Source organism: Bombus bifarius, unplaced genomic scaffold, assembly GCF_011952205.1.
Source record: "Bombus bifarius isolate JDL3187 unplaced genomic scaffold, Bbif_JDL3187 scf7180000007979, whole genome shotgun sequence".
NCBI classification, from domain to species: domain Eukaryota; kingdom Metazoa; phylum Arthropoda; class Insecta; order Hymenoptera; family Apidae; genus Bombus; species Bombus bifarius.
Genome location: NW_022884364.1, coordinates 2,978,416 through 2,998,296, shown reverse-complemented (window position 1 = coordinate 2,998,296; position 19,881 = coordinate 2,978,416). Strand labels below are relative to the sequence as shown.

Here is a 19,881-nt window from a genome sequence, read left to right as displayed (position 1 = left end):
GCATATCTATTCCTTAGGGCTGTTTTTTCTCTTACATATCTTCATGAATCCTACCATAAGTGTAGAACAACGCCAGTTACTTATTCGTTATTTTGTATCTTACAAGATAATATGCTATATGCAAGCATTATCTGGTGGCGGAACTATGGACTACTCTAAACGTAACTAGCGCCGTAACATATACATATTTATGAATGACATGTAACTGCATTTCGTATGTGATATTACTGTGTTTCCTTATGTTAACATATTCTTAACAAAAATATGTAATATGTAAAAGTGCTTAAAGTGATACTACTATTTTTATAAAGTATTTATTCTAGATTTAATGGAAAGCATTTTGGAGACATGGAAGGTATTTATTATATACAATTGTTTCCATTGAATAGATACATATATTTCTATCTCATCAAAAGATGATTTAATTTGAAATTAAAATTTTATAATGTTTACAATGATTCAATAAACAATTATCATAAAATGCATTTTATTGTTGGATTGATTTCATGATTCTTCAAATAATATTGTAACATGTATTGTGTTTTTTTGATTGATTTTATTGTTCTTGATATTATTTTTTCTTAATATTACTACTCTTTCATCTTAATGTTACTTTATCATTAGTAATATTATTGTCATTTTGTAATAATAGTCATTCCTTTCAGATACAATTACTATGACAACCTTACAAAAGAAAAATAAAGAAGTTAAGCTTTAAAAAATTCTGGTAAAAAATTAAAGAAAAATCTATCCAAATATGTATTTAAAAAACATTATTTAATAACGTCATAGTCAAGGTTACATCGCAAAGGGTGTTGTATTCTGTTAGTATACATGCTGATTCATACATCAATTCTGATAATTTATTTATGATACTTTTATGAACTTTCAATGACATTCTATAACTCATTCGATTATGTATGCGAAGCATATGCACTATGTCATTGATTAATTTAAAATAAAAGATCTTTAAAAAAATGTAGATATTTAACATTTAAAAATGGGAAATAACATCAGAAATTTTGGCTTGCTTTTATATAAAAATTTAATAGTTAGGAAGAGACATTGGAAAACAACAATATTTTTACAATGTTCAGTACCTATTGCTTTATTTGTATTGATACAAGCTGTCAGAGATTTTAGTGTACAACCACCTCGTGTAATCAATGGAAGTACATATTATCCTATAGAAAATAAAGAACAGTTAACAGTAATAAATAGAGATTACACATTTTTATATTATGTACCACACAATACATACACAGAAAGTATTTTGGAAGATATAAGAATATGTATGACACTCTCATATGAAAATGTAGTTGGTTTTTTAACTGAAGATGATATGATCAATGCTTACACAACATTACAAGCCAAATCTCCTAGTGTGGAAGTATTAGGACTTGTGTTTGAGCAATATAATACAACTAATATAAAGTACAAAATCAGACATCCTTTCAAAATTCCAAATGTATTATTTCAAAATATGTTTGATCAACCTGCATATGATGCACGTGCTCTATATGTAAATGCCATACCATTTGTACCATTACAAATGTGTGTTGATGAAGCTTTGATAGATCGCACAGTATCACATTCTTCAATGGATTGGAAGGTATTACATGTATATAATATTAAGTAATCAGCACTATCAATACCTTACATTATTTGTTCTATTCATTTTAGGTGTCAATACAAAGAATGCCTTATCCACCTTATATTAAAATAGATGAATCTGATACAATATTAAGACTGGTGATATGTATGTTTGCAGTCATTGCTTTCTTAATTCCACTTTGTGTAGAAATAAACTATGCAACGAAGGAAAAGTACATTGGCGTAAATGTTCTGATGGCAATGAATGGGGTGAAAGAATATCAGAATTTATTAAGTTGGTTGGTCACTGGCATTGTATTCAGTATTTTTTATATAGTACCAATGATAATATTATTTAAGAATACATTTTCTGAGAAAGTTGATCCATACCTATATTATAGTAATACTTTTATATTTTGGCTAATACTTACAATGCATGTAAGTCATTTAATATCATTTGGTATGCATATTGCTGCATATTTTTCAAAACGTAAGTTCTTTTAGAAGAAATATTAAATAAAAAAAAATGAAAAATAACTATAATATATAATGGATCTTTTTTAGCACGTTTTGTGATAACAACATTAACAATTATTTATACTGCTTCTTTTTCACTACATGGAAATTTGATAAGGCAAGAATTCTTTTCAATAATACCATATTTGGGAATATTGTTCCCAAATATATTACTATATAGATTCCTTGAAGAAGTAAATGGATATGAGACTCAATGTGTGTAAAATACTTTTAATATTTTTTAATGCCTTGCAATTTTCTAAATATTAATTATGTGCAATTTTTAGTAACTGGTATTCAATGGTCAAACATGTTTGTTGTTGGAAACACGCAATATAATACTACTGGGTGCATCGGATTTATACTTATCTTCTCAATTATAGGTGCTTTCTTACATTTTATTCTTACTATATATATTAATGCCATACACCCAGGAAAATATGGGGTTTGTAAAGATCCACTTTACTTTTTGAAGGTAAATTTTTATTTTGTTAGAATAATTAGAATTGTTCTTGAGATGCATATATGTATGATAACAATACATTTTTTAGTATTTAAAGAAGAATAAAGTAACTTTTGATGATGATATAGAAGATTTTGATTACGGAAATATAGACAATGAAAATTTTGAACCAGTTGTAAATGGTGCACTTACTCCTGGAATTCAAATTCGTAATCTTAAAAAAACATATAAAAGTATTTGTTTACGAAAATCAGTAAGTTTTCTAACTTATTAAATTTAATTGATAAATTATTATTATTATTGTCTTTAATTAGATTGGATTAATAATAATTATTCTATAACAGAAAGTCCAAGCTTTAAAGGGAATTTCAATGGATTTATATAAAGGACAAATAACTGCTTTACTGGGACACAATGGGGCAGGGAAAACTACACTCATGTCTATTTTGACAGGTAAAAATTCACTTACTTTCGTATTGAATGTGTTTATTTAATTTCTTTGAATCAATTATTTTATAATAGGTGTAATAAGTGCAACTGAAGGAAAAGTTCTTATAAATGGTCAAAACATAGTAAAAAATTTGCAATCTATTAGAAATGATTTGGGTTTATGCCCTCAAGAAAATATGGTTTTTCCCGATTTGAGTGTATTTGAGCAATTAGAATTTTTTGGTCTAGTAAGTATAGTTGAAATTAAGTAACATTGTAAGTGTAAGAAACAATTTTTAAAAACTGAATAGTGTGTATGTGCGTTTTAGCTGAAAGGTGTAAATAAAAAGAGGAAAGAAATCAAACAAAATATTAATGTCTTACTTGAGAAGTTAAAACTGCATGAAAAAAGAGATGTTCTCCCAAGCACGTTGTCTGGAGGACAAAAAAGGAGATTGTGTCTTGGGATGGCTCTTATTGGTGATGCTAGTACTATAATTTTAGATGAACCAACGTCGGGAATGGATCCTGAAACTAGAAGAGATATATGGGATATTATATTAAAAATAAGAGGGAAAAAAACGATTTTGATCAGTACACATAATATGGAAGAGGCTGACATACTTGGAGATCGAATTGCCATTGTACATGGAGGACGATTAAAATGTTATGGCACATCGATGTTTTTGAAGAAACAGTATGGCTACGGCCATATGGAAGTTACTTTGTCAACAAAATCATGGTGCAGTCCAGATAAAGTTATAAATCAATTTGATCCAAGGACGCAACAAATAAGCGTTGATAGTGAAAAGATCGTTTTAAGCGTACCGAACACTGAAACTTTACCGCAATCTTTGGATAAAGTTGAAGGCCAGAAAAGAAATCTGGGAGTTACAGGGATTAGCGTATCACTCATCACATTGGAAGAAGTATTCTTAAAAGTAATTAAAAATGAGGACAATGGAAAACATTTGAACGAATTGTTCTGTCCTCCATCGCAAAAGGTAGAAGGATGGAGTTTATGTATGCAATCAATTTTAGCATTATATCACAAGAAATTGACGTACACTAAAAAAAATTTGAGTAACACATTATTAATATTGTTTTTGCCACTTTTGTCTGTCGTGTTAATGGGTTTAAGTTATGATACTCCTACTGATTCAACAAATATATTTCCATTAGAACTTAATATATATAGACACCCAAAAGTTCTGTATTCTTCCAAAAATGAAACTACTGGCATGATGTACGCAAATTTAATCAAATATTTTGGTGGATTTGCAGAAGAGGTAAAACAAAATACAAGCGTTACAGAAGCCCTATTGGGTAGGGCGGTCGAAAATATTGCAGAGTATCGTAATAATTACATTGTCTCTGCAGAATTTAATATTTCTGATGATGTCCTGTTTGCTAATGGTTTTTATTCTGGAATTGCAATTCATAGCATGCCCTTAACTATAAATTTATTATCAAATGCGCTAATCAAAGCTGTGGCTGGCGATGAATATTCTATTCGTGTTTCAAGTCAGAAATTACCAAGTGCTTTATCTGCAACACCACTATACATGATAGAAACCGATTCTCTAACGAGAGTATTGGTCTTTTGTTGTTTCTTCTTTCCAACTGTTGCACTTTTCATCATTCATCCTTTCCAGGAAATGGAAAGCAAAATAAAGCAACTCCAGAGAATGACGGGAATTAGCTCTTTTTCATACTGGCTTACTATGTTTACTTTCGATTTATTAGTTCTTACAGTATCCATATTTATTATCATAATAGGATCTTATATTATGGATGTTATTTTGGATATACGATTATACTACAAGATAGAAATATGTAAGATAATACAATATTAACAATTATTACATGTGCTAAGAATTGAATCTCATAATATTGTTGTTGTTTTTTTTTAGTGATAATGATATTATTGCTATTGCTTTTTGGCATAAATTCTTTATTTATATCGTATATCTTCAGTTTTATAAATAAATCGAGAAATACTATAGTAACTATTTTATCTATTGTACCAATTGGATTGGGTAAGTTATACTGCACTATGGAATGGTAAAGAAATGAAAAATACGAAATGGACAAGCTAATATTTTTTTTTTTAATATTCTAGTTTTATTACATTATCTCCTTCAGGAAGTGCTTGGTAGTTTTCCATGGTTGAAAATTCTTTACTCTATCCAAAAAGGAATATTTTATCTGATGCCTCACATAAGCCTATTTAATGGTCAATTATCTTTCTTCATCATAGCTCTGCAAAATGCGAGATGTCGTCGATTACCAAATCGACTGCAAGAGGTAGTTTGCATGGGTATTCCGGATATTTGTTGTGGTACGAATGTATTAATTATTTTAATAAAATTTGTAAGTTAATGATATGTAATATAATTGAAGTTTTCCTTAGGTTTGGACTGTGCAGATGGAGTATGCAAGAACCAGCTTTCTTACTTCTCTGATTATGATTTTAAAATGAGTTTAAAAAATTGCATTATATACCTATCTCTCACTCCGTTAATGTATTTTGCTATACTTATTATTCTAGAGGAACGATTACCTCATAAATTCTATGCTAAAATATTCAGTCAAAATTTAAGAGATCCATGCAATATACAAGATGATCAAGTGAAAAAGGAAAAGCATACAGTGGCAATAGAAATCAGAAAATTACAAAACCGTGGTATAGTATTTTACGAATATTTTTTTTAGAGAAATGGAGATGAGAAATTGAATGAAAATTTACATTATATCGATAGGTGCATCGAAGAAAATGAACGAGGAACCAACTAAAACAATTCCTACTATCGAAAATAATTGCATAGAAAGCCCAAATAACAACGATAGCCTGTTCTTAGTTTATGAATTAAGTAAATATTACGGAAAGTTGATGGCAGTACAGGAAATTAGTTTCCGTGTGAAGCAACGAGAATGCTTTGGATTGCTTGGCGTTAATGGCGCTGGGAAGAGCACCACATTTAGAATGTTGACTGGTGAAGAAATACCAAACAGTGGAACTATGTACTTAGGAAAATCAGAAATTCATACTGATAGAAAAAACGTAATATATCATTTCTTTTGCATTCCTCCCAGTTTTGCTATTTCTACTATATATTATATATGAATTTTTCACATAGTATCTTGCTCAAATGGGATATTGTCCACAAACTGATGCATTGCTCAATTCCTTGAATTCATTCGATCATTTGCGACTTTTTGCATTGCTTCGCGGTATTCCCAGAGCGAAAGTGGATTTAGAAGTTAACAAATGGATTAATAGACTTAGTAAGACCTAACTGCTTTTTGAATTTACTTCGAGTAGTCATCATGCAGATTTACAATTGTGTTTGTCATATTAGATTTAAATTCTTGTATGCATCAACCGAGCGGTACTTATAGCGGAGGGAATAAACGACGATTGAACATTGCTATGGCACTTATTGGAAATCCAACTCTTGTTCTTTTGGATGAACCAACTACGGGAGTCGATCCAGCAGCTAGAAGATCGCTCTGGAATATACTCCAGACCTGCCAAACAATGGGACAAGCTATTATACTCACTTCTCACAGGTACTTTATCCAACTTGACAATGCATGTTACTTAAAATTATTATATAACCATATTTGCATAAAAAAAATATCCGTAATAGCATGGAAGAATGCGAAGCTTTGTGCAACAGACTAGTCATTATGGTGAAAGGTCAATTGGTTTGCGTCGGTGCAAGTCAGGAATTGAAGCAACGATTCGGCGCTGGTTACGATATTCACGTTAAATTAAGTCCCAGCCGAACGGACGATGATGTCAGCAGTATAAAAAGTATTATAGAGTCTTCTCTAACGTGTGAACTGAGGGATGAGAATTTGGTAATAATTCTGAACTAATGTGGAAGATTTGTAAATGTATTTCTGTATAAGTCTTCACTGATTTCATGTTCCAATTCGCAGGGGCTTATCGCGTATCATGTGAGTGATATTAAAACGACATGGGAGAAGATGTATAATACAATGAATGATTTAAAAGCGCAATATAGTTGTATCGATGATTATGCTGTTTTGTCAGCTACATTAGAACAACTTTTCATTCAGTTCGCTAGAGGAACTGAATTGACAAAAGCGCTTACTGTGGATTCCACTACTCAGACCACTAATGTATAAATACCGTCAGATATTTTAACAAGTCTTTCAGTTAAATAAATGTAAATGTATCTAATTTTTTTTCTAATACATGGTTTTACGTTGTAGTTTGTGAATCTTAAACACATAGCAAATGTTAATTAAGTTATTTATTTCAAGATGTACGTTTGAATCACAAAAGAATATTTTTAAAGACTTGTGCTGACATTATTGTAATTTATTCATTGCAATTATTATAATTTGAAATATAATATTTATTTATATCAATAAATAATACTTAAAAAGTCGAATAAATATTATATTTCCCGTGAACAGGAGCCAATGACGACAACATTGTCAAAAGGAAAGTGAAAAGTTCGAATATTAATATAGGAAAAAAGAAAGAACATCGTAAATAAGGTTCTCACATTTTATATAAATAAGAAAGTTACATAAACGATATATTCTTATGTACATACGTCCGCCTTTAAATGATATTACTGTAATGGAACAAGATTGATCGTGTAATACGTAATGACTTGTGCGGTGTCGTCTAATAATGGTATCCGCCCGAGCTTGTTTGGTACGAGTTTGGACCCTGATAAGGTCCACCACCGCCGCCACCTCCTCGGCCGGCGCCACCACCACCACCTCCACCGCCTCCGTCTATTAATAAAAAGAAATCAATTTAATCAAAACAAATACGCAAAATTATTTTAATAATTAAATTATCACGATCATAAAAAAGTGCTTTCTTTCTAAATTTCTTTCTTCAGATAGTTCTAACGTCTACTCAGAGATTCACGAAACAAAATATCATCGATGAAACTCACTGTATCCACCCCCTGAAGGATATCCGGCTCCGCCACCATTACCGCCACCACCACCACCGGAAGTATCTTGATTTTCGCCTCTGGCCTCAGCCGCGAGTGCTAACTCGACGCCTCGTTGAATTTCTGGTGGAATTGGAGGTGGTGTTGGCAAATGTGCGCCTTGGGGATGGAAACCTTCTTCATCCGCGGTGTAGCTGATGCTATACTGTACACCATCAGGTCCGGTGTACGAGTATGATCCGCTCACCGCTTCCGCGTTACCTAGAAAAGCGAGACAACACGTGAATACTTGACGCAACAGGTGCTCGGCAGGATTGCACCACGTATCGAGTATTTTTGCGGCTTTCTAGCTTGTTAGAAATGATCATTGTTCGGTAATCACTCATCGCGAATTGAATTGGCCGAAATTAGGACATGTGATTACTTAGATACCTGTGGTTTTTTCGTACGATCTCTTCAGAATCTTCTTAACGTTTTACAACATCGAACAACTTACAACTTCCATAAAGATGTCGAAATATTATCAATTTTGAAAATCTCTATTTTGCAAGTAAAATACTGGCGGTAGGTAAAGATCCGAGAACAAGTTAGATGGAAGTCACATTTTAGGAGTTGCAGTGCTATTGCGTTCATCGGTTCGGTTCCATTGTAAACGGAACGATTCGAGGCCGAGCACGATGATGGATAGGAATATTCATAACAGTGAGAAATGATAGCGACGAACCGCGAAGAAAAGGAACACGAGGGATATCGCTGTTGAGAAATAAGAATGGCCCTGATCTCACCTTGCTGGTGACCCGTTTCTTGCGCACTGATACCATTTCCTGTTTCGTAGCTGAATTGGTAGTTGCCATCACCGGCATTCTGATTGTTGAACGAGACGATAGGTATCTCTTGGCCTCCTCCAGGTCCTCCTCTTGGCCCACCACCGCCTCCACCGGCTAAAGCATAAATTCAAACAAATGTTCGAAAATATCGCATAAGTAATTTAACTTGTATAAAGTCTTTATCGTTATAAAAGTACCTGAATTGCCACAGACTTTGATCGACTCGAGTACCCTTTCTATGCAACTGACTTTTAAGCAGCCCTGAGAAAGTTGATAATCGACCGGTCGTACATCGAATACAAAAAAAAGCTAGCAAGAAGTTAGCCAGAATTTTAAGCGGTTCGAACAGAACACATCTCCTGTTCTGCCGCATATAATCGACTTTTTATCGATCACTGTATCCGCGCAATCCACCGGGTTGCGCCATATCAGGTGAAATCCGCGAACGCACTCGAGATTAATTCGTAACTGAATGGGGCCTAATTACTTGGTCGGTCGCGACAACGCGTTGTACTAAAGGAGACACACACGAGACGCTTTGGTGTTCTTATTTTCGCAATCCAGCGAGAATTCTCACCGTCAAATCATACGTAGATTCGAGAGCGCTGTTACTGAGACCGTGCTGGTGTGTCTTCATTAAAGGAGCGCCTCGGGGGATAAAGTGATTAGACGTTTCGCGTAGTACCGTGATTTTCACTTTTCTTTCGTCCCCGTGACACGAGCCCCGGTTTCACGACATACTTTACATATTTTGATGCAACTCCGACCAACCAACTGTCTCTCATAGCGCGCGATTTCTCTCTCTTCTTGGTTCTCTACCTTTTCTAATGTATGTCTGATGTAACGTGACACAACTGTTCCACGATAATCCAAGTGATTTTCTCTACGCGCGTGTTACCGAAACGAACTATGATAAACGTTTCGGCGATTCCTTCTGTGATTGAGTAATTTGTTATGTCTAACTTTTTCTCCGGCTACAACAAGTTTTTCTCCGCGAGTTTTATGGCCATAATGATTTTAATGATGTGTGAAATGTTTGCGCTGACGAGACGTAATAGTCTTAGTCGGGACTAACGAGAAAAAAAAAAAACAATATATAGCACCAGGGTACGTGTTGAACGAGTACTCTGGTTAAGTACATGTTTTCTCTTAGTTGCGTAATGCGCCAGAACAAAAAGTTGTACTCCTACATAGATCAATGATGAGACACGAGAAAGAAGAAAATAAGAGAACTCGAAAGCTTCGAGCTTCTTACTTATGCAAAGTAAAAATTTTACTGACAAATAACAGTAGGGTACTTACTGCTTATATGCTTTGTATTATTATTTCGATGATTTCATATGATCAAATATGGTATTGACTCAATGACTGTAATTGCAATATCTTTTCGCAAAAGGCATGGAATCATTATTATTGCCTTTCACTCGGTAACCTGATATTAGGATTAGATAATAAAAAGTTACGGCGATGATTTAATTCGAAAAGTCATCTATAAGGAGGCGATGATGTTTTCAATAAAACTTAATATCATCATGTAAGGGGACATTAAAGCCTAACATGGGATACTAACTATATTATTACAGTATTATAAGCTGCAATTTAGTCGCAGTATTCGCGCAAAGTACGGTAATTCATTATGGGAAGATCAATAATTCTGTCCGCTTTATCGAAAACCATCTTTGAAGTATTGAACGGAGAAAACTACGATAATTGGCAAACACGAGGAAAGACGTATTCGAAAACTACATGCAAACAAATTAAAAGATTGCTGCAATTGATTATTTCGATCATATCCAAGAATCGATTGTACGATACGCTCGATTTCACTGGATTTAATTATCGCGTATTATTATCAAATATTATCAAATATTCGATCTATCGTTGAATGCTCTACTAAAGTTTTATCTTATTATTTCTACATAATATTTCTATCTTTTCTACGTTATAAGTTGGAAAATAAAATGAAGAAATAATACTTACGTCCTCCGTAGGCACCTCCGCCTCCACCACCAAACGCACCATTACCTCCGCCGCCACCAAAACCGCCACCTCCTCCGCCACCACCGCCATATGCTCCTGGTGCACCAGGTCCACCCGGTCCACCCGGCCCACCTGGTCCGCCTGGTCCACCTGGTCTACCAGGTCCCCCAGGACCACCTGGACCACCGTGGCCACGATTCGGAGCTTGTATTAATCCTGCGCCTCCTGCGGTGCCTGCATTGCCCGGAGGAAGGTAAGTATTGTCTAGTCGGGCGGCGTGACACGTACCGACGATGGCCAACAACGCGACAGCGAGCTGTTAAAATAGTCGTCAATAACTTCAACCGTTGAAGGTACTATGCAAGTCAATTCTTTAGAATATTTGAAACGTTTGCAAAATTATTTTAGAATCGGAATAAAATATGATTTTCTCGTAGGTAATGTCACTGAAAAGATTTCCTAAGCACACTATGTCTTATTTCACCGACTCTAATCGATATTAAAAGGGAATCGTACGAACGAAATTATACATTAGCCTTTTCCTTCTTAATATTGAAAAGAATTACGTGAAGAGATGTATATAGGTAAAATTTATCGAATAGATCGCTAATTCACGCTCGACATCACTGACTCGCGACTTGGAGAATCGAGAACCGGAAGCGAAGCGTTCGAAGGTGTCACCTAGCGCGGGAGAAAATAGACGAATGCGACTCGTACCGATCTCATCTCGCTGATGTACCGTTCGATTTGTATGAAAAGCGAACCTCCCCGATGATACCGGTCGCACAATGGAACGTTCTATCGCCAAACGATGGCAATAATTGGTCTGTGCAGATTCAGGTCGAAGCAACCGCGCTTATATACCGATCCGAGGCTGGAGGATCGTCTTCCTCCCACCCAAGAGGAAGACTCTCAGAAACAGCATCGACTCTGGTGAACACCCGGTGCCGCGTCCCTCGACGAAGTTCGCGAACTCGGTTAACGAATGAGCGACGGAGAAAGAGTTCTAGGAGGCACGAAGAGTAGAAGGAAACCGAGGGAGAAGGCGGATCAAGATGAGCCTCGGTGAGAGATGTGGGATGAGGGGTGATTACGCAAGCCAGGTGATACAGATCGGCGGGCATCTCTCGTCGGACCTGAAGGTCGGCTAATCGGGTCGACATGAAAGTGAACCGAGATTGGTATGTATAAGATGTATAGGTAAGCGAAGGGACGGACGACGTGGCTAGTAAAAAAAGAAAGATTATATACCACGAGGTGGTACACTATGGTTAGTAAAAGACAATCGTTTAAACGAAAGAAAGACGAAAAGTGGTGATGTTTGATGAAGATGACCGCGGTGATGTTTCTTGTGCCGCAGATTGCGAAGTCCAACTACAATTTAAGATGCGTGAGTTCCCTCTTTGTAATTATATCGGTCATTTCGTATTCGACGTTGCTCGGTGTACACGGGGTCGCGCGACGTCATCATCATCATCCACGATAGACGGGATGGCTTATAGAGAGCAACGCATGGTCTGCAACGGCGCGCGATCATTGCGCAACTTGGTGCGTTGCGCATCAACCGTACCGATGGTACGTAATTTTATATAGATGTGAGAGCGTGTACATACACGAAAGGCCGCTCCAAATCGTTTCTAGTGTTACCGATCGGCACGTAACTTTCCGCTTAACGATTCCCCTCGGGTCACCGTACTCACGTTCTGAGGCAGACGCCTCGACGTGATCGCTTCCCAATAACCATCTTTTACCTCTCTCGTCTACGGCGCGACGCTTCGATTTTGCCTCGGAGCGGGCCAGCGTGAACAGTTTAGTTCCTTATTCAGACTTCAGACTATTCACTTTTACCGGGTCGATTTGCAGTGACGTATGTGCGCGGAGATCGGTTTAGTCTTTGCCAGGGAGAGATTTTTGGTTTCTTCACGAACAGCAGCTGCGATTAACCCCTCAGTGACCTGTTGTGCTGTCTGTATACTTCATTATCGAATGGTCCCTTTGATCTTTCTCACGAACGATAGATCAACGATGTATTTTATCGCTTTTATACGAAGTTACTTTCAGAGCTTATAATTACAAAGCTTTCCCTAGACAGTCTTCATTACCGCAGTATAGAAACGCTAATTGATGTTGCGTTATTGGTGAGAAACGTGTATTAGTGGATATGATTGCTACTCGTGAGAATGTGTTCATCTCTCTGCGTACACCGCGCAGTGCAGCGTAAGAGGGAAGAAAATCGCGCGAAAGAAAAAATGCGTTTGTACATGGAACTGAAACTGAGACACGCGCGAATTTGCAAAGTAATTCCAATCTAGAGAGCGAATGAGAGAATCGATTAGGAGTAGTCGACACTGTACATTGCATGCTTCCGATACAATCGCTTTGACATCGTGTCGAATATGTACTCTACTACACGTGTATCGCCTAAGGGTGAGTGAAATGTCTTGCGTAATCGGTCGTACTTTCTTCCTATGATGCTTATAATAAACGTTTGTGAAAGAAAGTTCCTGAATCGATGAGGTAATCCATCTCACTCCCCCAACGAGTTATCTCAGAATGCTCTTCGTAGTTATGTAAACTCTTTAATTTCTAAAATCGATTTATAGTCCCGTGGCTTTCACGGACTTGCTTTGATGGTTCGACAACGCGACTGGCACTGCGGCATAAGTAAACTCAGTTCTTCGGAAAACTATAAATCACGCCGCTCTTTCCCATGCATTTCTCATCTATTTGTTCAGCTTTTGCTCCACCAGCTTTACGACCTCGAATTTCTCAGGAAATTTCACACAAAGGAGACCCAGTGACCCTATCCGTGTTACGTTTAGTTGACTACTAAATTCTTCAAATTCGCTTCAGGCAAGTAACTGGCACAGCTGACACTTGGATGAGGGTTAATACGCTTATCTACCGATCGCTGGTAACAAATTCGATCCGTGGAACATCGGATCTTTCAGATCTGATCCGATGAAAAAAGATACCGGGAATCGAACAGGAACGTTGGACAGAATACAGAAATCAGCGTGATTCGATGATCGATAGGATTGGTAGATTGCTAGCAATTCGAATTAGCTGATGCAGGGGTGCGGCTCTCGCAAAAAACAGGGCAATCGTGAGCCAGGGTCTCGATAATAGGATACCACGAACGTTCGAGACAATGTATACCTGGGCACGGAAAGACTAGAATGCTTTCTAAACGGATCGAGTCACCGAACACACCGATACGCTTTGAGAAGACCCAGCCCTTTGGCGCGCTATCCGCGCATTCATCTATCTTGCTGCTCGTGTTATGCCAGAGGTGAGGTTCATCGGCGAAACGCTTCATCGAGAACTGCACTCCAACAGTGGGCGCTGTCGCCAAAAAAGGATTGTGCATGAGAAGACGGGATCCTAGTCAAGTAATAAGCGATCTAATGTTGCATCGTTTTCCAAGACACCTGATCTTCCCTGTAAAACCCGAATATGGTGCTACTGCGTGATACTTTGCAAGAGAAACAAAAGATTTTTAACCTTTCCCTTATTGTTGCGCTTGTATCTTTTTTTTAGGGAAAGGGTTGACCTTATTGTCATTCTGTCTTGTCTAGTGAGAATATCGGAACCTTTGTCTCGTCGAAACATCCATCAACATCTATCTATTTGAGATTTCAATGTACACTGCGCAACAGAAATATCACTGTTTGTTCATCTGGAGAGGTTGCAGTTTAATGGATTAAGAAACGTACAGGTTTGATAGATTGGCTAATTGCAGTTATGCACACAGCGTGGTATATGCATGTGTAAAGAGAAACAATTTCGTGCCCCAGTGACACGATGCTATTCCCGTAATCAGAATAATCAGACGACAATTCCAATCAACTTTCTCCTCGGTACGAATTCTAAGAGAATAAGACACGAACGCGAATTGCGGAAGCGGCTCACACGTCGTTATTGAATAATGATCTCGAATAGGAGGGATTGCACGCATAATGCCTCCCTCCTATCGACTCCTGAGCCTTGCTTTGTTACAATCTCGCTATATAGATGATGATACCATTTCGAAAGAGCCACGCCACAGAGGTCGACGGAGGAAGGAAATATTTGCGGTTTAGATAGTTCTGGTACTTTCTGACGCAACCACGTGGGTGGTATAGCGATGATAACAGGGAGGATGACAAAGTAGATGAACACACGTTCGCCGCGTCCGAACTATTTTCTCGCAATTCTATGCAGCAGCCTGACGCAATTGACGGATGATTCTTGCGTATTGGAATTCTTAAAATACGTGCTAGTACTTTCATCCGGGATACCGAGCGCATCATCGTGATGATAATCGTTTCGCGTTCGCTGCAACATATAAAATTTAAACATTTCTCCATCTACCTAACTGCCTCCGGGCTACGACCAAGACGAACGATGTAATTGACCAGAATGAGGATAGTAAAAGGAACGAGAGAACAAAGGGACGTTGGTAAAGCCATCTTTTGTTATAGAACGCCACGGATGAAATCCTGTTCCATGGAATTTGAAAACGTATTGCGATCATTCGATCCGGGATCTTTCTCGATCGCGATCGATGTGATCGAGACTGGTCGAGAAGATGCCGTTTTCTCGATTTAAGAGGGTCGGTCGTCTCCGGAGTGAGCGAGTGAATGGGTGCCCACGGTAGCGCTCTGAGCCTTCTCTCCGTGAGCTGGCTCACGGCTACGGGGAAAGAAAATATAGTTCAGGCCGGTTGCATAATGGAGCGGAGGCGCATCACATCGGTTCGACTCAATGCGAGCTACTTTGAGAATCTGCGGTAACAGCGAACGTCTCTTCTTCCAGCGTCAACGTTGACCTTTGAAGTTGAAGATATAGCGGAACGGTTGTAACACCGATATTCTCTGAAGGTAGGGGTGCAGTCATGTAACGAAGCTGAAAACCATTGGCCCCAAGCTATAGAGTTAGATGATCCAATTTCTAGTCTGGTAGTTTGTATATCGACACCCGGACTCACGACCTGTTCGCCTTGGAAGCTGAGGAATATAAGAGCAAGCCCTTCGAACCACTAGCTCAGAACGATGCGCGACTGTGTCGTCGAAGCATCTAACCTATTGTGAATTTCGGTTCTACCGGTTAGTATCATGCTTCTTACATGGCAAGTTTAGGACCTGAGTCTGACTTGCGGTTATATTGAGTCTGAAATATCAGATATAATTATTTTTATGTTTTTAACAAATGAAAAAGAATGAATGTTGTTATTTTAGTTAGCCGAATATATCAGCGTGCATCTTTGTAAATCGAAAATAACAATTCTGTCGTGACATATCATTTGGTAGATTTCACTAGTAAGGAAGACATGCTAATTAAAGTTGACGTTAGATCTAATTAATACTGATATAGGTGATTAGGATACTCGAGTAACATACGTGTTTAATTTGAGAGGAATGTTAATTAGATCTAAGTAAGTTATTGCGAGGCTCGTCGCAGCATCTGTTTTAATTGTTAGTTACTTATATCTGCTTATACATACATGTATGTATATCTTCAATTCTGTCCTTATTAGTCATAGACTTTTGCCATTCCTACAGCTCGTTTTGTTCGCATGAAGTAGTTTTCACTTTAGTTGAGTAACATTTAGATTTATTATTGGTTACTAAAATTGATTCCTGGAACATTATAACATGCTATATCTTTAATAGTAATATTTAAAAAGAAAAATATTACACGCAGTTTAATATTAGCTGTAATACTCTATCCAGTAATTGTTTAATTATTTTATACCTTTTTCTCTTGAAAGAAATACTTTTTCTTCTAAATTTAAATATCAGTAATCACATACACAAACATGTTGATGTTGGTAGAGAGATGTTGGTAACATTCAAGTGAAGATGATGTCAAGCACAGAACTGCCATCTATACGTAGCGTTTCAAACTACTTCAAAGTTCTCGACATACTTTTAGACGATTTGAATTATTTCCAACAGTTTCAGGAGACGCGAAAGTACTGGTTCGTACTCTATAGAATGAAAGAACCGTTATATTCAGCTTTCGGTGAAGTGTTCAGTTACTCAAATTCGAAGATTCTGTGATTGTACACAATTCGATCGAGAATGGCGGAGGATCAGGAACAGGGACATCCAAACAATGTTTTCTTATTTCGACTAGCTATTTTAAACAGTTTTAAACGCATCGCAGAATCAGTGAGGTAAGTAAATTATTTCGGATAACAAAGATGTAACTTTAGTCAATTTAGACACATAGACAGGTAATATTTGTTACGATTTATATAGAATATATTATTTACAATATTATATTTATGAAAGGATCTAATGTTTAGAGGTTATGCAGCCTTTCATAGCTTGGGGTTCGCGGTTCTTTTATACATATACATATGTAGACGCATGCGCCTCCAATTAATATTCAAACAAATCTCTACTGTATTTATCAATATCTCTTTGTAGATTTTTTTATAATTATAAGTTATACATGTTGGCAATATGTTTTCAATAACATTGCATAATATGTACATTGGTTATTGCATAAATAACTCAACTGTGATAATACAGATATTCAAACAATATTATTGTGAAACGATATTTAAGCTTGTGAATATATTTTTAAAAATGAAGCTAAGAAATAAATATCATAAGAAATAAATATCATAATAAATATCATAAATGACATGTTCTGATAAATAATATTTATGTATTAAGCTAAAATAAATGAAGCACGGAATATTTGTATGGTATAAATCCGGGCTAGGCCAGATTGTCATTGAATTTCAGGTTATGTTTTTCTCATATACGTTTGTACGATAACAGTACTGCCAACGTAAGTGTGTCAAGTACGAACTGCGGTCAAGAATGCTTCTTTAATTAAGAAAGCCAAAGGGAACACATAACCAGCGGGAGCAGATCAGGACGTTGTATATAATACGTTTTAGAGAGCTTGATGTTTCGTTTATCAGCGGTAGAAGAAGGAGAGAAGAGGTGGTGGAGGGAAAGGGGGGATCGTCAATGACCCAAACGAGCGATGGTGTTACTCGATGTCATTGGCCTCTCTGGACGTCGCATGTTAATTTGTCGGTGTTCACGTGGCCCAACAATTGCCCATTGCTGTTTGACGGTTCTATGAGCGAGACAGGTCGATTTTCAAAATTAGTTTCCTTCGGTACCCGCTTCCTAGAATCTACCGCTCTTTGAAACCCAACACACCAGTTGACCTTCGAAGAATTCCACGAAGTGTTCGAGGAAACAAAGGGTCCCTGGTCCCTCCCTGATGTGGTCACCATCGTTCGGCTCTATCATTCGTACAGTACGTGTCGTGGGGATCGTACGGGTACCTCTGCCTGTCCGTTATTTTCACGTTGGAATGAATCAGTGACGAACGTGTTCTCTGTACAATTACATTCTTCGTCGTTTTAGTTTATTTCTATCGTTTATGTAATTTTTTTTAACGATTGCGTAATTCTCTCTTTACGATATAAAAAGTTGCGATAACATTTTTTCTCGATGACCTCATAGAAGCGAAGAGAAGATCAATCGTGATGAAATCGAGATTCAACGATGGAGGAACATGCCACGAAGCGTATTCAATTAGGTCAGGACTAATGCAAATATGTAGTATTGACATCAAATTGCACCCGTCCCGGCCTGATTGAGTGCGCGTAAATCAGCGGAAGAATCGAAGGTGTAGTTTTTATGTTAGTAATTTCCTGCACTTTTCATAAGAAATGTAATTTACAATATATTTAAAATATATGTTACGTCATTCTAAAAATCATATGTTAATTGTAAATTTCCCTGAAGATTAGTTTATAGATGTTTATGATTAGTTTATGATTGGATTTTTCTTAAAATTACATTGTATTAAATGTAATAAAGATAATATATCGGATATAAATATTAATAAAGATAAACCACGCAGTTTTTACATTTTCATAATTGTGTGAAAAAGATTTCTCATTAATCATCACATTAATACATGAAAAAATTCCGGAAATTGTGCAACGATTACGGGTTAGTATTGTATGCTTCGACTATAATACTATAAAACTGGATTGGCTCGTCCGAATACTGGTTCTCCCCCATTCAATCGCGCGAGTCTTTGTGGACGGTAAACAAAGAAAAATTTGATCCCAGCGATAGTAGAACCTCTACATGCACGCAACGATCATTGAACGTACTCATTCACGTTTATTTAGCCAGGTGTTGGTATAAAAGGAATATTACTCGCCCGAGTTGTTGTACATGCAACGCGTGTTCACATTTTATTTGTTATATTCCGATCTCACGTTAATTAAATCAATCACGAAATAAAATACGAAAATATGAACAAGATGCATTGTCGGTTACGTTACATATAGCTAGTATTACATAGTTTCTATGCATGTGTAACTACAATTATGTTAAGTGAGTCTAACAAAAAGTTATCAACATTCATAAGAAAATGTAATAAAGTTAAACAAAATAAAATTTGTATTCTCTTTCAACTGGATTTTCATGAAAATATTTAAATAGTTTAAAAATCTTTCAGCGAGGATGCTTTCGTGGATGCTCTTACGATTCTTACAATTCTCAAGACAAAGCCGAGTATAGGGCAAAAGTTGCATAGAGCAATGTGCTCGGAGCTTCTCGATAAAATGAATGGCGATTTAGAAGATATATTAAACGAAGGATCCTTGCGGGAAGGATTGGAAAAAGTTGCGAAATTATCGGACGCAAATTCTTCCGTGACCGAAGGTACTTGGTAAGCTAGGATTCTTAGCGATGTCTGACCAGTAATGTATTATTAATGATTAATCATTAATATGTTTCGTTTTAGGAGACCACCGGGCAATGTATCCTTACATTTACGTTCACTAGATGCGCAGAAAATTAAAGAAGAAAGCGCATTGTTGGAAAAACAAGTAAACGAGATGGAACAAGAAAACGCAATTCTAATGAAAAGAATTGCAGAAAAGAGATCAAATATAGTGGCCATGAATGACAGCATGATACAATCCTTAAATAAGTCAGTAAATGTGATAGATTCATTAAAAAAAAGAAGGGAATGGTTAGAAAAATGTTTCGTACTACTGCAGCATTAATGATAACGAAATAGTATTACAAATATTACACAAAGGATATTGTGAGATATGAACAACGAAGAATGTATATGTATATTTTAT

General features: G+C 36.6%; 3 protein-coding genes across 5 annotated transcripts; 2 read left to right on the top strand and 1 right to left on the bottom strand.

The window, feature by feature from the left end:
• Positions 1-5: 5 nt before the first annotated feature.
• Positions 6-7,332, top strand: LOC117204721 (phospholipid-transporting ATPase ABCA1-like). 2 transcript variants are annotated; one of them, XM_033442405.1, is made up of 17 exons: positions 6-161; positions 666-1,612; positions 1,684-2,083; positions 2,158-2,325; positions 2,397-2,584; positions 2,661-2,825; positions 2,917-3,025; positions 3,095-3,249; positions 3,331-4,837; positions 4,915-5,040; positions 5,124-5,342; positions 5,415-5,687; positions 5,764-6,065; positions 6,142-6,289; positions 6,364-6,574; positions 6,655-6,868; positions 6,950-7,332. In XM_033442405.1, the coding sequence occupies exons 2-17, from the start codon at positions 1,001-1,003 to the stop codon at positions 7,157-7,159; spliced, it is 5,007 nt and encodes a 1,668-aa protein (XP_033298296.1). In that variant the 5' UTR covers positions 6-161; positions 666-1,000; the 3' UTR covers positions 7,160-7,332. The 2 variants fall into 2 exon arrangements, with proteins under 2 accessions (XP_033298296.1, XP_033298295.1); XM_033442404.1 differs by lacking the exon at positions 6-161 and adding an exon at positions 199-355 and having other exon boundaries at positions 6,950-7,331.
• A 201-nt stretch (positions 7,333-7,533) lies between these two features.
• LOC117204725 (pupal cuticle protein 20-like) lies at positions 7,534-11,576 on the bottom strand. The gene is made up of 5 exons (XM_033442416.1): positions 11,475-11,576; positions 10,758-11,073; positions 8,736-8,891; positions 7,951-8,211; positions 7,534-7,783 (listed from the first exon to the last, which is right to left on the bottom strand). The coding sequence occupies exons 1-5, from the start codon at positions 11,481-11,483 to the stop codon at positions 7,671-7,673; spliced, it is 855 nt and encodes a 284-aa protein (XP_033298307.1). The 5' UTR covers positions 11,484-11,576; the 3' UTR covers positions 7,534-7,670.
• Positions 11,577-16,666: 5,090 nt separating this feature from the next.
• LOC117204654 lies at positions 16,667-19,880 on the top strand. 2 transcript variants are annotated; one of them, XM_033442263.1, is made up of 3 exons: positions 16,667-16,917; positions 19,248-19,460; positions 19,536-19,880. In XM_033442263.1, the coding sequence occupies exons 1-3, from the start codon at positions 16,823-16,825 to the stop codon at positions 19,798-19,800; spliced, it is 573 nt and encodes a 190-aa protein (XP_033298154.1). In that variant the 5' UTR covers positions 16,667-16,822; the 3' UTR covers positions 19,801-19,880. The 2 variants fall into 2 exon arrangements, with proteins under 2 accessions (XP_033298154.1, XP_033298155.1); XM_033442264.1 differs by lacking the exon at positions 16,667-16,917 and adding an exon at positions 18,060-18,311.
• Position 19,881: the final 1 nt, after the last annotated feature.

Coding starts and splice junctions, on each gene's coding strand:
- LOC117204725 (XM_033442416.1), bottom strand. Junction 8,212..8,735: donor AGAAACGGGTCACCAGCAAG/GTGAGATCAGGG, acceptor TCGCTTTTCTAG/GTAACGCGGAAGCGGTGAGC. Junction 7,784..7,950: donor TCCTTCAGGGGGTGGATACA/GTGAGTTTCATC, acceptor TTTTATTAATAG/ACGGAGGCGGTGGAGGTGGT.
- LOC117204721 (XM_033442405.1), top strand. CDS start 1,001: ATGGGAAATAACATCAGAAATTTTGGCTTGCTTTTATATAAAAATTTA. Junction 1,613..1,683: donor ATTCTTCAATGGATTGGAAG/GTATTACATGTA, acceptor TATTCATTTTAG/GTGTCAATACAAAGAATGCC. Junction 6,290..6,363: donor CAAATGGATTAATAGACTTA/GTAAGACCTAAC, acceptor TTGTCATATTAG/ATTTAAATTCTTGTATGCAT.
- LOC117204654 (XM_033442263.1), top strand. CDS start 16,823: ATGGCGGAGGATCAGGAACAGGGACATCCAAACAATGTTTTCTTATTT. Junction 16,918..19,247: donor CGCATCGCAGAATCAGTGAG/GTAAGTAAATTA, acceptor AAAATCTTTCAG/CGAGGATGCTTTCGTGGATG. Junction 19,461..19,535: donor TCCGTGACCGAAGGTACTTG/GTAAGCTAGGAT, acceptor GTTTCGTTTTAG/GAGACCACCGGGCAATGTAT.